Source organism: Mixophyes fleayi, chromosome 1 (assembly GCF_038048845.1).
Source record: "Mixophyes fleayi isolate aMixFle1 chromosome 1, aMixFle1.hap1, whole genome shotgun sequence".
Lineage (NCBI taxonomy): Eukaryota > Metazoa > Chordata > Amphibia > Anura > Limnodynastidae > Mixophyes > Mixophyes fleayi.
In genome coordinates, this window is record NC_134402.1 from 423,440,141 (window position 1) to 423,454,848 (window position 14,708).

General features: G+C 41.8%; 1 protein-coding gene across 1 annotated transcript in view; it reads right to left on the bottom strand.

The window, feature by feature from the left end:
• The window catches only part of HCN1 (hyperpolarization activated cyclic nucleotide gated potassium channel 1), a 363,129-nt gene that overhangs the window by 298,027 nt on the left and 50,394 nt on the right, over window positions 1–14,708 (bottom strand). The window contains exon 2 of the mRNA XM_075183866.1: window positions 892–1,315. Coding sequence (XP_075039967.1) covers window positions 892–1,315 — 424 coding nt within the window. The remainder of the gene's footprint in view (window positions 1–891; window positions 1,316–14,708) is intronic.

Consider the following 14,708-nt stretch of genomic DNA (forward strand, 5'->3'; position numbering starts at 1 on the left):
CCTACCTGAATTTCGTGAGGCTCTCGGACATTCCGGGAGAGTTGGCAAGTACGATGTATGGGACACAGGAATGAGATGTTATTAGATAGTCACATGATATTATGCCATAGCTGCACTCTGCTCACATGTTTAGTAATTAAAGCATAAAGAGATCCAATATTAAGAAGCCAAGTAACCTCTTGAGGTCGACCATTGAAGATCAAGTTGTGCCCTACAGCATACACTGTACTATAACTTTACTATAAAACACAATCTTTCTGTATAACTACTATATTGTTTACAGATAATGTACACCAGGTTAAGGAACACTGAGAAATAAGCTGAAACGTTGTTGTAACTATGAAGACAGTAGTAGATGTTATTGGAATCTGAATGATCTGCTAGATGTTGACATAGAAGTATGTACACACTGGCAAATGAGAAAATAAAAATATAATATATAGAGGAACATTAGTCAAACCTATATTTTCGGATTGACCAGAAATAACTGCAATGATTCTGACAAAAATATAGCTGTCAGAGCTATGTTTCGTATATAATAAAAGTAATAACGCTCAATGACTTTCAAGTAGTTATTTAAAAGTATAAGGCAAAACAAGAGAAGGACTTAGTATATTCATATAGCAAATAACCAATTGAGTAAAAAAAAAAGCCATATTAAATCAAGGTAAAAATTACATAAACTGCATAAAAAGTTACACATTTTTCAATTACAATTTAATTGCATGTTTTACTAACTTTGAATTGTAACTTTATGGGATAATTTGACATATCATTGTAATAACCAACTTGTATAAGTAAAAAATAAAGGATTCTAATTAAAATGGAATAGACAGCAAATCTAAGTTCCGAAACAATACTTAAGAATACATATTTGGTTGTCACTCTTACCTCTTCCCACTGATGAATGTATCTAATTAGTCTTGAAAGTCGTAGCAGACGCAATAAGCTGAGGATTTTTGTAAACCTCACAATGCGGAGGGCTCGGGCAGTCTTGTAGACCTCAGAATCCATTCCTTTCTCTACAATGAGAAAGATATAATCCACTGGGATAGAGGAGATGAAGTCAACGACAAACCAGCTCTTTAAATAACTCATCTTTATGACTTTTGGATCTAGTATTATTTCAGAATTGTCTTCAATGACAATACCAGTTCTAAAATTCATGAATAAGTCAAATAAAAAAACAGTGTCGGATGCAACATTGAATATAATCCATGGTGTTGTTGTCTGTTCTGTAAAGAAGGTTATCCCGACTGGTATAATGACGAGATTTCCCACCATCATAATCAGCATTATCAGGTCCCAGTAAAACCTGCAAAAATCAAAATGCCATATAATTAGAACAAAGAGCTTACATCATGTACTTCCTCATTTAATTTGCATGACAATAGCTAGAGGAAGTCCTGTATTCTGCATGAATGCATTATAATGATTCATTTTCCCAAGCAATCAAAATCTGAAAGCATAGTCTATAACATTTACATAGTCTTTGTGAATAAAGCAAATTAGTGTATGTAGTGGCAGCTTCACATCTCATTAAACTATAGAAAATATTTTAATAGCAATAGTGGTTTTATATATATATATATATATATATATATATATATATATATACACATACATACAGTGGGTGAATGGAAATTTAGAAGTGGTGGTATGGAAACTGTGTTCATTAATGTTGAGTAAAAATGCTTTTTGCCCATTCTTCAGGGTTCCTGTTGCTAACACTCTGGGCCTGATTCATTAAGGATCTTATCTTAAGAAACTTCTTATTTCAGTCTCCTGGACAAAACCATGGTACAATGCAAGGGGTGCAAAAGAGTGTTCTGTTTTGGACAGAAGTTAAATACTGACTGTTTTTCATGTAGCGCACAAATACTTGATAGCTTGTTTGTACACTGAAATTTAAAGTTGATATTTGTGCGCTACATGAAAAAACAGTCAGTATTTACCTTATGTGCAAAACAGAATACTAATTTGCACCCCTTGCATTGTAACATGGTTTTGTCCAGGAGACTGAAATAAGAAGTTTCTTAAGTTAAGATCCTTAATGAATCAGGCCCTCTATGTAGTGAAGTGAAAACATAATATATGGTGTATTTTATTGGGCTTAATGTGCCCCCACTGTAACAATTTAAGAATAGTGAAAGTCCACTGTCTATAAAATGTACAAGATACCATGCTTGACAAAAAGAGGAAAGCAGCCTTGAAAGCTTACAATTTACAGCAATTCAGCCAATAATTCCACACTCTCCTTCCATCTACAACAGCACTTTGCTAATGCACATGCTTCACTTTAGAACACAATATTTTGCTTTTATACATATATATATATATATATATATATATATATATATATATATATATATATATATATACAAGTTAACCCGTGCATGATACTCATGCATTCTAGTCAAATCAAGCTACTTAAGTTGTTAAAAAGGTTCTTGTCATGCATTTGGGCCATAGGCCAGGCCTCCTCAGGGGAAGAGCGTTACTTCCCGACGTAAGCTCCCTTTTTTAACGTGGTTTTGTCCACATGTCACCACCTCATCATTCTTCTCCATCACCTCATCCTTCATTTTCATCGCCACATCTATCCAGATGTCTATCTAGACACAGGGATCTCTCTCAGCGGTCCTGAGTATCACACTCCTCTCACTCTGTCACCCCCGGCAACCACCAACCACTCCCCACTGTCACCCCCGGCAACCACCAACCACTCCCAACTGTCACTTCTCCTTCAAGAAATATATATATATATATTTTTAAATCTTTATAAACACTTTTAACAATTAACAAATTAAATTAACAAATTAAAAACATCTTAGTATACCAAATTTCAGCCCTTTCTGATTTTTTTTTCCACACACACTAAGAATTTAGTAGGTCAGTGTATAACTCCGCCCAGCAGGTGGCGCTGCAGCTTGGTTTTATTTTTTACACACACACACAGACAGACTAACACACGCCACTAGACATTTATATTATAGATAGATAGATAGATAGATAGATAGATAGATAGATAGATATATATATATAAAATTTATGTATGACTTTATATGTACTATAATTTGTGTATGCTATTATTATTATTATTAGCATTATTGTTCATTTACACAGATACACCATATTATCCAGCGCTGTACACTGAAAATAAAAAGGCAAAACATTTAGCGTTTGTGTGTGTGTATATCTTGCCTTTTTATTTTGGGTGTACAGCGCTGGATAATATGGTGGAGCTGTATAACTTAACAATAACCCTAATAATAATATTAGTTTACACAAATTCATAGTATATATAAAGTCATACATAAATTATACATTCAGCACATTGAGAGATAAATTATTGTCGTTAAGATAAGTTAATGAAATGAGGAGTTAAGTAGCACAAAATTGCAGATATAAAGGAGTGAATTGTGGCAGACATCCAGGACATGTAGTAGTGATTGTATTGCAGTAAGTTAATGTATTAAGGTGTTCATCACACCGGACTGTGACATAAGAGGAGGAAGAAAGGGGATGATGCTGACTGAGAGATCCAGCAGCATGAGGATACTGTGAGAGTACAGGCAACTAGACTGCAAGTAACTATTGTCATAATAAGACAAAAACATTAATTATTACTTTACATGACATGCGGCATTGCAGGGACACAACAACAGTATGTGCAACACTTACAGACCTACTCTTCAGGGAGACCCCCAAATTTCTGGAAGAGAAGACCACCCTCCCGTATCCCACCTCTACTACTTGAAAAGAGGGTGGGCCTTGATGTTGAGTTTTGCATCAACAGGCTTCAGCGGGTGGGTACTGATAACCAAGGCCGCCGAGAGGGGGGGGACGGCGGGTACTAATTACCCGGGACCTGCCATGCCAGGGGGCCCTCATTGCAGACTTTTTTTGTATTATTATTAATTTTTTTAATCTAATCTCTTTTATATATTTTTTTTATCGTATTTTTGCGGGCGCTTGGGGGGTGTGTGTGGCTCCGCACCCTTCGTTGGTGGGGAAAGCAGACTATTTTAAAAAACAAAACAAAAACACAGAAGGCAGTAGATGAAAGAAGCCAATACAAAGGTAAGTAAAGAAATGGAGGCAAAGGGAGGAAAACAGAAAAACAGAGCACAGAGTGAAGAAAGGGAGGGAGGGAGAGGACAGCATGGCACAGTGATGGAGGGGGGGAGCAGCATGGCATAGTGATGGAGGGGGGGAGCAGCATGGCATAGTGATGGAGGGGGGGAGCAGCATGACACAGTGATGGAGGGGGGGAGCAGCATGACACAGTGATGCAGAGGGGGAGCAGCATGACACAGTGATGGAGATGGGGGGAGCAGAATGGCACAGTGATGAAGGAGATGGCGGTAGCAGCATGGCACAGTGATGAAGGAGATGGGTGGAGCAGCATGGCACAGTGATGAAGGAGATGGGTGGAGCAGCATGGCACAGTGATGAAGGAGATAGGTGGAGCAGCATGGCACAGTGATGAAGAGGGGGAAGCAGCATGGCACAGTGATAGAGATGGAGGGGCAGCATGGCACTGTGATGAAGGAGAGGGGGGCAGCATGGCACAGAGTGATGAAGGGGGGGCAGCATGGCACAGTGATGAAGGAGAGAAGGGGGAGCAGCATGGCACAGTGATGGAGGAGAGGGGGGGCAGCATGGCACAGTGATGAAGGAGAGTGGGAGAGCAGCATGGCACAGTGATGGAGGAGCAGCATGGCACAGTGATGCAGGGGGGAGCAGCATGGCACAGTGATGAAGGAGATGGGTGGAGCAGCATGGCACAGTGATGAAGAGGGGGGAGCAGCATGACACAGTGATGAAGAGGGGGAAGCAGCATGGCACAGTGATAGAGATGGAGGAGCAGCATGGCACAGTGATGGAGGAGAGGGGGGGCAGCATGGCACAGTGATGAAGGAGAGTGGGAGAGCAGCATGGCACAGTGATGAAGGATAGGGGAGCAGCATGGCACAGTGATGAAGGAGAGAGGGGGGAGCAGCATAGCACAGTGATGGAGGAGAGGGGGGGCAGCATGGCACAGTGATGAAGGATAGGGGAGCAGCATGGCACAGTGATGCAGGGGGGAGCAGCATGGCACAGTGATGAAGAGGGGGGAGCAGCATGACACAGTGATGAAGAGGGGGAAGCAGCATGGCACAGTGATAGAGATGGAGGAGCAGCATGACACAGTGATGGAGGAGAGGGGGGGCAGCATGGCACAGTGATGAAGGAGAGTGGGAGAGCAGCATGGCACAGTGATGAAGGATAGGGGAGCAGCATGGCACAGTGATGAAGGAGAGAGGGGGAGCAGCATGGCACAGTGATGGAGGAGAGGGGGGGCAGCATGGCACAGTGATGAAGGAGAGTGGGAGAGCAGCATGGCACAGTGATGGAGGAGAGGAAGGGCAGCATGGCACAGTGATGAAGGAGAGTGGAAGAGCAGCATGGCACAGTGATAGAGATGGAGGAGCAGCATAGCACAGTGATGGAGGAAAGGGGGGCCGCATGGCACAGTGATGAAGGAGAGTGGGAGAGCAGCATGGCACAGTAATGAAGGAGAGTGGAAGAGCAGCATGGCACAGTGATGAAGGATAGGGGAGCAGCATGGCACATGAAGGGGGGAAAAACAGCATGGAGGGCGCAGTGGGATCATAAGGGGGCAAAGCGTGGTTGTGATGAAGAGGCACAGTGTGATGTTGAAGGGGCACAGTGTGATCATAATTAGACACAGCGTGGTGATGATGAAGGGGCACAGTAATGTGTGTGTGATGGCACAGGGGGTTTGTGTTAGTGTGTGTGATGGCACAGCGGGCATGTGGTAGGGTGTGTGATGGCACAGGGGGCTTGTAGTAGTGTGTGTGTGTGTGTGTGTGTGTATGTGTGTGTGTGATGGCACAGGGGGTTTGTGGTGGTGTGTCTGTGATGGCACAGGGGGTTGTGGTAGTGTGTGTGATGGCACAGTGGGCTTGTGGTAGTGTGTATGTGTGTGTGATGGCACAGGGGGCTTGTGGTAGTGTGTGTGTGTGTGTGTGTGTGTGTGATGGCACAGGGGGCTTGTGGTAGTGTGTGTGTGTGATGGCACAGTGGGCTTGTGGTAGTGTGTGTGTGATGGCACAGGGGGCTTGTGGTAGTGTGTGTGTGTGTGTGTGTGTGTGTGTGTGTGTGTGTGTGTGTGTGTGTGTGTGTGTGTGTGAGGTAGGTGGTGGCTAATTAATGGGTGCAATTTTGTTTGTTGGATGATGGTGGGGCTATTTAATAGTGGGGACTATTAATTTAAGATGGGCTGGTTTGGGGGCTACTGAATGTGGGGTGAGTTTGGGGAAAATGTGGTCTCTTTATTAAATGTGACTATGAACTATTTAATGGCAGTGATGGTTGCGGGAAATAGGTATATTTATGAAATGTAACACTATTAATTTATTTCTGGGGCTGTTTGCAAGGAGGGAAATAAGTTTAATTATTAAATGGGAATACTATTTTTTAATGTTGGGGCTGGAGAAAGGCCTAATTATTACTCATGGGTGCTATTGATTTAACATCAGGGCTGGTTGGAATTTTCTAGATGTATCCATTTTTTTTTCCAAATAGGGCCCCAAACATTGCAGGATCCAAACAAGCCGCAACTAAAGAAAGCAGCAGCCACAGGAGGTGAAAGTGACAAAAACAGGTAGGAGAGCGCAGGACAGTGTGTGAAATGTTGGGATTCTAGTGGGACAATCCCAATTTTGGTGAGTGTTCTGCCCAATGTAAGATGCAGGCCAAGACTGTGAACTCTTTATGAACACACTGCATTGTTTATTTACTACACTATGGTGCTAGATGTCCTGAAAGTCAGGAGTGCACAACAATGCAGGTTTTTTTTCTGTTGGACGGTGGTCTAGCACTTTTCACCTGCTAGCCACCCCCCAATGATGCATAGCCACGCCTCCAATCATATGAACAGACTCCTACAGCGGCGGGCGCAATTTTTTTTTACCATGCTCAACTATAAGGAGGCCCCATAATGTTGTTGTAGCGGGGCCTTGAGTTCCTCTTGGCAGCCCTGCTGATAACGTGATTACATCATTGCACACCTGGGGGCTGTGATGAAGCAAGTTATGTATTCACGTCTGGCACCCCACCATGATGGTCATTCCCTGGACCTAGTGTTCTCCCATCTCTGTAACATCTTCAACATCTCCAATTCTGTCTTCCCCTCTCTGACTACAATTTCCTTTCCTTTACCCTCTCTTTACCCCTTGACCCCCCTCTCCCACCCAACAAAAACATTGACCCCATAATTTTTTCATCCTCCCTTGAACCCCTCCTCACTTTCGTTTCTTCCCTATCATGCCCTGAAGCCGCTGTCTCTCGTTACAACTCTATATTGTATTCTATATTTTCTGTTGTCCTTGACACTACAGCCGCAGCCACTCCACTTCATCTCTGCCAATATAAACCCCAACACTGCCAGTCCACTCTTACTCGTCTCCTCCTCGGAATGCCAATTGAGGACATACCACTCCATCGCTGACCTCATCCACTTTGAATTCATCCTTTCCTCCTAATTTTCTGTCTTCTCTCTTGCCAAACAAACCTATTTCACATCCCTCATCTCCTCCCTGTCCAATAAACCCTGAAGCCTCTGTGCTACCATTAATTCTCTACTGTGACCATCCCCTTCTCCTCCCCCCTCATCCATCATGGTTCCTGACTTTGCCACCTACTTCAAAGACAAAATCTATCACTCAGTCTACCACCCTTGGCTTCTACCCTACTGTAACTGTGCCTGAGATCTTCACTCTTCTGTCCTTTTCTTTTTCTACAACCTGTACTCTTGACCCTATTGCCTACAATTTCCTCCGCTCCCTCTTTCCCAATGCCTGTTGTCACATTGCTCACCTCTTTAACCTCTCTGCCTCCACTGTTATCTTCCCCTAAGCCTTCAAGCATGTACTCCTCTCTCCTATTCTCAAAAAAGTTTTCTTGACCCATCCTCTCTCTCCAACTACCGCTCAGTATCTCTGCTTCCCTTTGATTCTACCATTCCGGAACTTGTTTTCTCTTACTCCTCGACCTCTCTGCTGCTTTTAACACTGTCAATCATTCTCTTCTCCTCACCACCATTCAGTCCCTAGGCCTTTGCGAAACAGCTCTCTTCTGTTTTGCCTCCTAAGTCTCTGGTCGGTCCTTTAGCATCTCTGTTTCAGACTCTTCCTCCCACCTCTTCCTCTTTCTATTGGAGTCCCCCAAGGCTATATTCTTGGCTTCCTTCTCTACACCAACTCTCTTGGTGAACTTATTCAATCATTTGGCCTTCAATACCACCTCTATGCTGATGACACGCAAATCTGGCTTTTCCCCCCATGACCTCTCTCCTGCCTTCCTATCCCAAGTATCTAGCTGTCTCTCTGCTGTGGCTACCTGGATGTCACAGTGCTTCCTCAAACTCAACTTTTCCAAGTCTGAGCTCATCAACTTTCCTCCTGCCAATGTTGCTGTCCTTCCCAATATATCCCTTTTGGTTGACAACATAACTCTCTTTCCTGTCACTCATGCCCGCTGCCTTGGAGTCACCCAAGAATCTTTCCTTTGCTCTCTCAGGAAGCAACCAAAATCCTCGTCCATTCACTCATTTCTCATCTCGACTATTGCAGCTTCCTTCTCACTGGCCTTCCTGTCTCCCAATCTTCTGATCTTCAATCCATCCAAAATGCTGCGGCTAGGCTCATCTTCCTCTCCCATCGCTACTCTTCGGCTACTCCTCTGAATAAATCCCTTCATTGGCTCCCTATCTGTCTCAGAATTCAGTTCAAGCTCCTTACCCTCATTTACAAAGCCCTTTTCACCCTTACATCTCTGACCTTATCTCGAGGTACATATCCACCCGGCTAATCCACTCTTCATCTGACCTCTGCCTCAATTCACCTCTCATTACCTCCTCCCATGTCCACCTCCATTACCTGACGTGCTGCCCCAAATATTTGAAACTCCCTATCATACCTCACTCGACTCTCCCCCAACCTTCAGTCCTTCAAACGATGACTCAAAACTCACCTTTTCAAGCTTGCCTCTTCTCTTGCCATCTCCATTTTCTCCAAGTTTGTCCTCCTGTCTCTCTCCACCCCTCCCTCTAGAATGTAAGCTTTCACAGGCAGAGTCCTCTCCGCCTATTGCCCCATGTCTGTTACTCACACTCATCTGTGCTAATTATATGTGTTACCTCATCTGTTACTTGCTTCAGTATCTGGTGCTATGGAATATGTGACACTTTATAAAAAAATAATAATAATAATAATAATAATAATAATCATAATAATAAATATGAAATTTAGTTTAAACTTACTTAGAATATGACATGGGGCATAGCTTACTTATCAAAAGTATGTGGAATCTGTTTCACCAACAAAAAAAGTCAGGAATGTCCCTATATGAGCAGAAAGTGGCAAAAGGGTTTGATTAATATCTATATACTAAAGCAGAGTCTAATGTTGGACATAGGGATCCTCTAACACCACACACCGAATCATAGCCCACACCATGCATCTATATAGACCGCCACATAAACTAGCTCAGCTTCTCTGAAAGTCCCCCACCTTTTGGTCACAGACTGAATTTACAATGGTGAGCTTGTAAGCAGCAGATCTGATGTTCTGTAAGTCTTTGTTCACATAGCAGCTGCTTCAGCTTACAGCAGGGGTTGGAAACCTTTTTCTATCAATGCCCTGGCTAAAATCTAGTCACTTACATGTATATATATATATATATATATATATATATATATATAAAACTTGGTTATGGCTGATAATAATATTCATAGTAATGGGACTAACAAATAAACGTTATGCCACACAGCAGTGCCCCTGTTCAAATTATGACACAGTAGTGCCCCCAAATTATATTATGGCACATAGTTGCACTTCTAATTAATATCATGCCACATAGTTGTGCCCCAATTCATAATATGCCCACAATTCACAGTATGCCACATAGTTGTGCCTTGTGCCCCCAATTAATATCATGCCACATAGTTGTGCCCCAATTCATAGTATGCCCCCAGTTCATAGTATGCTACATAGTTGTGCCCCAATTCATAGTATGCCCCCAGTTCATAGTATGCCACATAGTCGTGCCCTAGTACATTGAATGCCACATTGTCGTGCTCCAATACATTGAGTGCCACATAGTTGTGCCCCCAATATATAGTGTGCCTCATACTTACCTTTGAAGTCAGCCCATACATCTTCAGTTTCACAGTGAATTCTGAGAGCTGCTTTACTAAAGCAGCTGATGATATATGCTTTAGTGAGGCAGCTGCGGAGCACCGGTGTGCCAGACGACAGTGGTCCATGTCCCACATCTGGCACACATGCCGGGGGTTTCCGAGAGCATCCGATCTGTGAGCAGGAGGAACAGAGGAAGATATGCTGCTGTGACTGTATGATATCAATAGTCACCTCCACATTTACCCTATAGCACCAATACCTGAGCCCGGCTGTGCCCTCCAACCCCTTCTGTAAGTTCAGGGGCCATCCCTATTGCTGAATGCAAAACACGTTCTGCATTTATTATGCCAAGTGTCATCCACCACTGGCTTCCTATCACACAGAGTGCCCACTGCCACTAGCCCTGCACTCGGTGATATAGTGGGTAACAAAATAAGTAATAAGTACCAGCGCCTGGTCTCTCAAGCAGCTGTGTCTGTATAAATGCATTACAGCCACTTTTGTACTTAGTTAGCCAGACAGTTGGATGACGAGTATAAATATTATTCAACATGGCTGGTTTTGCCAATGAGGCGTTATTTGTGCAGTGTGTTCACCAGCTGCTAGGGACTACAATAATATGGTTCCCAATGGGGGAGTCTCTACAATGTCTATTTACATTATATTTGTTTTAACACTGATAAATGTTTGAAATGTTTAAAAATTATGTTGCTTGTGTCATGTGTGTAAAAAACAGACATGTAACTATTTTTACATTCCTCTCTTGAAAGCCAGCAAGTATCTTTATCTATACTAGAATGCTGATGAACAATGTTTTGAACTGTTTGTGTTGATCAATATATTTGCTTTTCCAACCTTCAATAAAGAGAGCACAATGCCAGTGTGACCACTCACAGCACAGGCTAATAAAATAATGGGCTTCTGCCTTAAATGCTCAACATTCTGCTTGGAGATTATTGGAGATTAAAACTTTAATAACAACTGTATAACATTGACGCCCCTGTCTCTCCCAGGTTTTCCTCCTCCTACTTGGACTTCGACATATTGCATCATCAGCCAGTTGCCAGATTGCACAAGATTGGAAACTGCCCTCCGTCTCTTCAATGCAAGCAGTCATTAACAGAATCTGGCACACATATCAGGTGTAATATATGACAAGCATAACATGCAACTTATTTAAAACATTAACCAATGTGTGGGAGTCACGGGCAACATGGTTTAATGTTTGCCTCCCATTCTCCTTATCCTTTGTTGGTACCAAGAGTTCAGCTTTCACCAATTTAGATATAGGCAAATAATCTCCTTGAGTTGAAATGAGTCTATAGTTGGTCCACTTGGACACCCCTCCTGGGCTGTCCCACCTAAATTGGCAGTTGGGAGGTATGCCAAAACCATTGTAATCTGACATTTGCTTTCAGTGTCTAATCTGCACTAGACAGGTAGGGCCTCATCTAGAGTTATGAGTAAATCCAGCTAAAGTGAGCTTTGCACCTGAACAGACCATGTTGTGATAGAAGGGATGCAAATGCATTTTTTTTTTGAGCATGCAGGAAAAATGCTTCCTGCATTTGTATGTAATATTCAATAGACCTCATTGTTAGAAGTCCAGCTAGAAGGTGCAGCATTGCATTAATTATGCTGTAAAAATTAAGCATTTTGTTGAGTAAAAAGGCTCTGAGGACCCATTTTATACAGAATTTGCACCACAAAATGTGCAAATTGTATGTGGAAAAACACATAAACGCAAGCATTTAATATGCAAGTATACAGCAAAACACTTGCTATGCTCTGGATGTGCCACCTGCATCTTCAATTGTATCCAGACGCATGCGGCTAGGATCTGTTGACTTTTATTTCAATGGCCCATTCATTTCAATGGGATTTCCAGTCTTTAAAAGGGAGAAATCTGTGATGGAAAAATAGAAAAAATATATATTTTCCCTAACATCCATTATCAGCGCCAGCGCGGTCAGTCTGGGTTGATGACCACTAATATGAGATCAACAAAGGTAGGGATCCCCTGCTAGAGTGCAATCCAGCACTAGGCTAGACAAGCTGGGCTGGTTACACTGTAACAGCGAAACCTGCATAGTGGGATCTGAACTGCACCTGCCTGGTCACCATGAGTCTGGATCACCTATAGGGGACCACCAACAGATGAGCAAATCCAATGCCAATATTCGTTCTTTTTAACAAACGGAAAATGTCTTTAATTTGTAATCCAAAAGGACAAGCCAAACCAGATTTTCTTCCTTTAATTGAAAGAGTAAACTACTGAAAAAACTTCTTTCAATCCCTCTGCAGAAAGATATGGAACTCACAACCAATTACAAAGAGTTTCCCGTGCTAACTAATTGGCGGTGAAGGGAAGACCCGGTGACTGCCTGCATTGATCCCACAGCAAGATAGATTAATTTAATTAATTGAACCTCTATTGATGTGGGGGTGTGCAGCTCCACTGATATCTATTGCCCATTAATTTCAATAACATTTCAATAACATTTTTACATGTACAATACCATTGAAATGTATGGGCTATATCAATGAATGGGCCATAGAAATAAATAGGAAATATACAGCATAATGCTGGCTAAACCGCTTGGGTAAACTAGAGATTCTCAGACTCGGTTTTCCAAAAACCAAACCCAAACGAACATCGCCAGGCTCGGTACTTTCCCACTTCCTCGGATCTGAATCGAGGCAAAACATCATTGTTGCGTCGTTGGATCTCGCGGATTTTGGGATTCCATAAGTACCTCCCACACAGAATCATGGGTAGCAGTGTTCTTTTCACTGTCCATTCTCCAGTGACATTGCTCACACAGAAATAGAAGTAGCAGTGTTCTTGTCACTCTCTAGTCTCTAGTGCCATTGCTCAGTGCCATTGCTCATACAGAAACAGAACGGGTAGCAGTGTTCTTGTCACTTAACAAAAATTGACTGGAAATTACTGAAAATTAATGTTATTGAGGTTAATAATAATGTAGGAATAAAAAAAGAGCCATATTATTTGATTTTAGCATTTTTTAGCAAACTAGAAAAAAAAATACAGATCCAAAACCAAAACCAAAACATGAAGTTAATACAGATCCAAAACTAAATCACGGGGGTCAGTGAACATCCCTAGTGTAAACCCCTAGGTGGTAATTGCACATTGGACATGAATAGACTTCTTCAAGTTTGTTTATATGCTTTGAACGCATTAAAATGAAGCTACACAAATGCAAAAGTGTCAATCTTAACTGGTATTTTGTCAGTGTCAAACTAAACTGGACACATTATATAGAGTGCGTTTAATCTTAACATATGGTCTCATGCTTGAAACTCCGCTTTATTGCCAAATTCTGCTGATGAGATGCCTAATGAGATGAATATTTCACGGAATAGTTTATTAGCATGAAATCTGCCCTAGTTTAATGATCATGTTTTCTTTTCAAAAACTGTAGATCTGGTTGATTACTCATTGCAAACATTCTCCTAATCTGGAACCAATATTAACAGAGATTTTTAAAGTGATTGATATTTTTTTTGCTAATTATTGAAAATAATCTTTGGTGCAGACAGAGAGCATTAAATGTGCATGGTATTTTGACCAAATGATGTACAACAAGCCAGTGATTTTATAAAGTGACAACTGAATTGATCTCTAAATCATGGAAATGTTTCCTTAACACAAAGGGCCTGAATCATTAAGAAGAACAAGGCATAAAAAAGGAGTAACTTTGCACCTGGGCAAAACCATGTTGCATTGAAGGGGGAGGTAAATTTAAAATGTGGGCACAGATTTAGAGTTGGGGTAGGGTATGTCCTAGATCAACCTTAAAATTCAATGTAAAAATAAAGCTAGTAAGTATTTGTGTGCTAGATGAAAAAACAGACAGTATTTAACTTATGTGCAAAATAATAAACTAATTTGCACCCCTTGCATCGTAACATTCACTCCTTTTTTTTGCCTTACTTTCCTTGATGACTCAGGCCCAAAGGCTCTATTTATTAAATGAGTGTTTTTGCTAGACTTAGCAAAAGCTAGGTTAACTCCGGCAGTAGAATTGTTATAGTCGGAAGTATCCCCCTGTCTGCTGGGTTATAAGATTTGCCGTTCCTATCTAACAAGCATTGAGGGGGTACATGTACAAGTACCGCAATCCTTCTTCTTTTAGCGCTATCTCAGATGGACAAAGCAGAAGATAATGACCGTAAAAAGGCTTTACTATTTTAATAATGAATAATTTTTGATTCGGCAATAGTAACTGAAAGCCCAAGCCTGACTAGACGGGTGACCCATGCAGACTGCAACCGAAGCTGGTGCAGCAAAACGATAAGTTACGTTTGACCACTCTCGACCAGTATCACTCATCTGCCCCGACAATATTTTATTAATAAATTGCAGTGTCAATTGATTTTCTATTGCTGCTATAAGCAGAAACCAGCCTTAAATGTGCCCTACAGTGAGAAATACAAATAAATACAGAGTTTGGTGAGCCCTGTACAGAAATA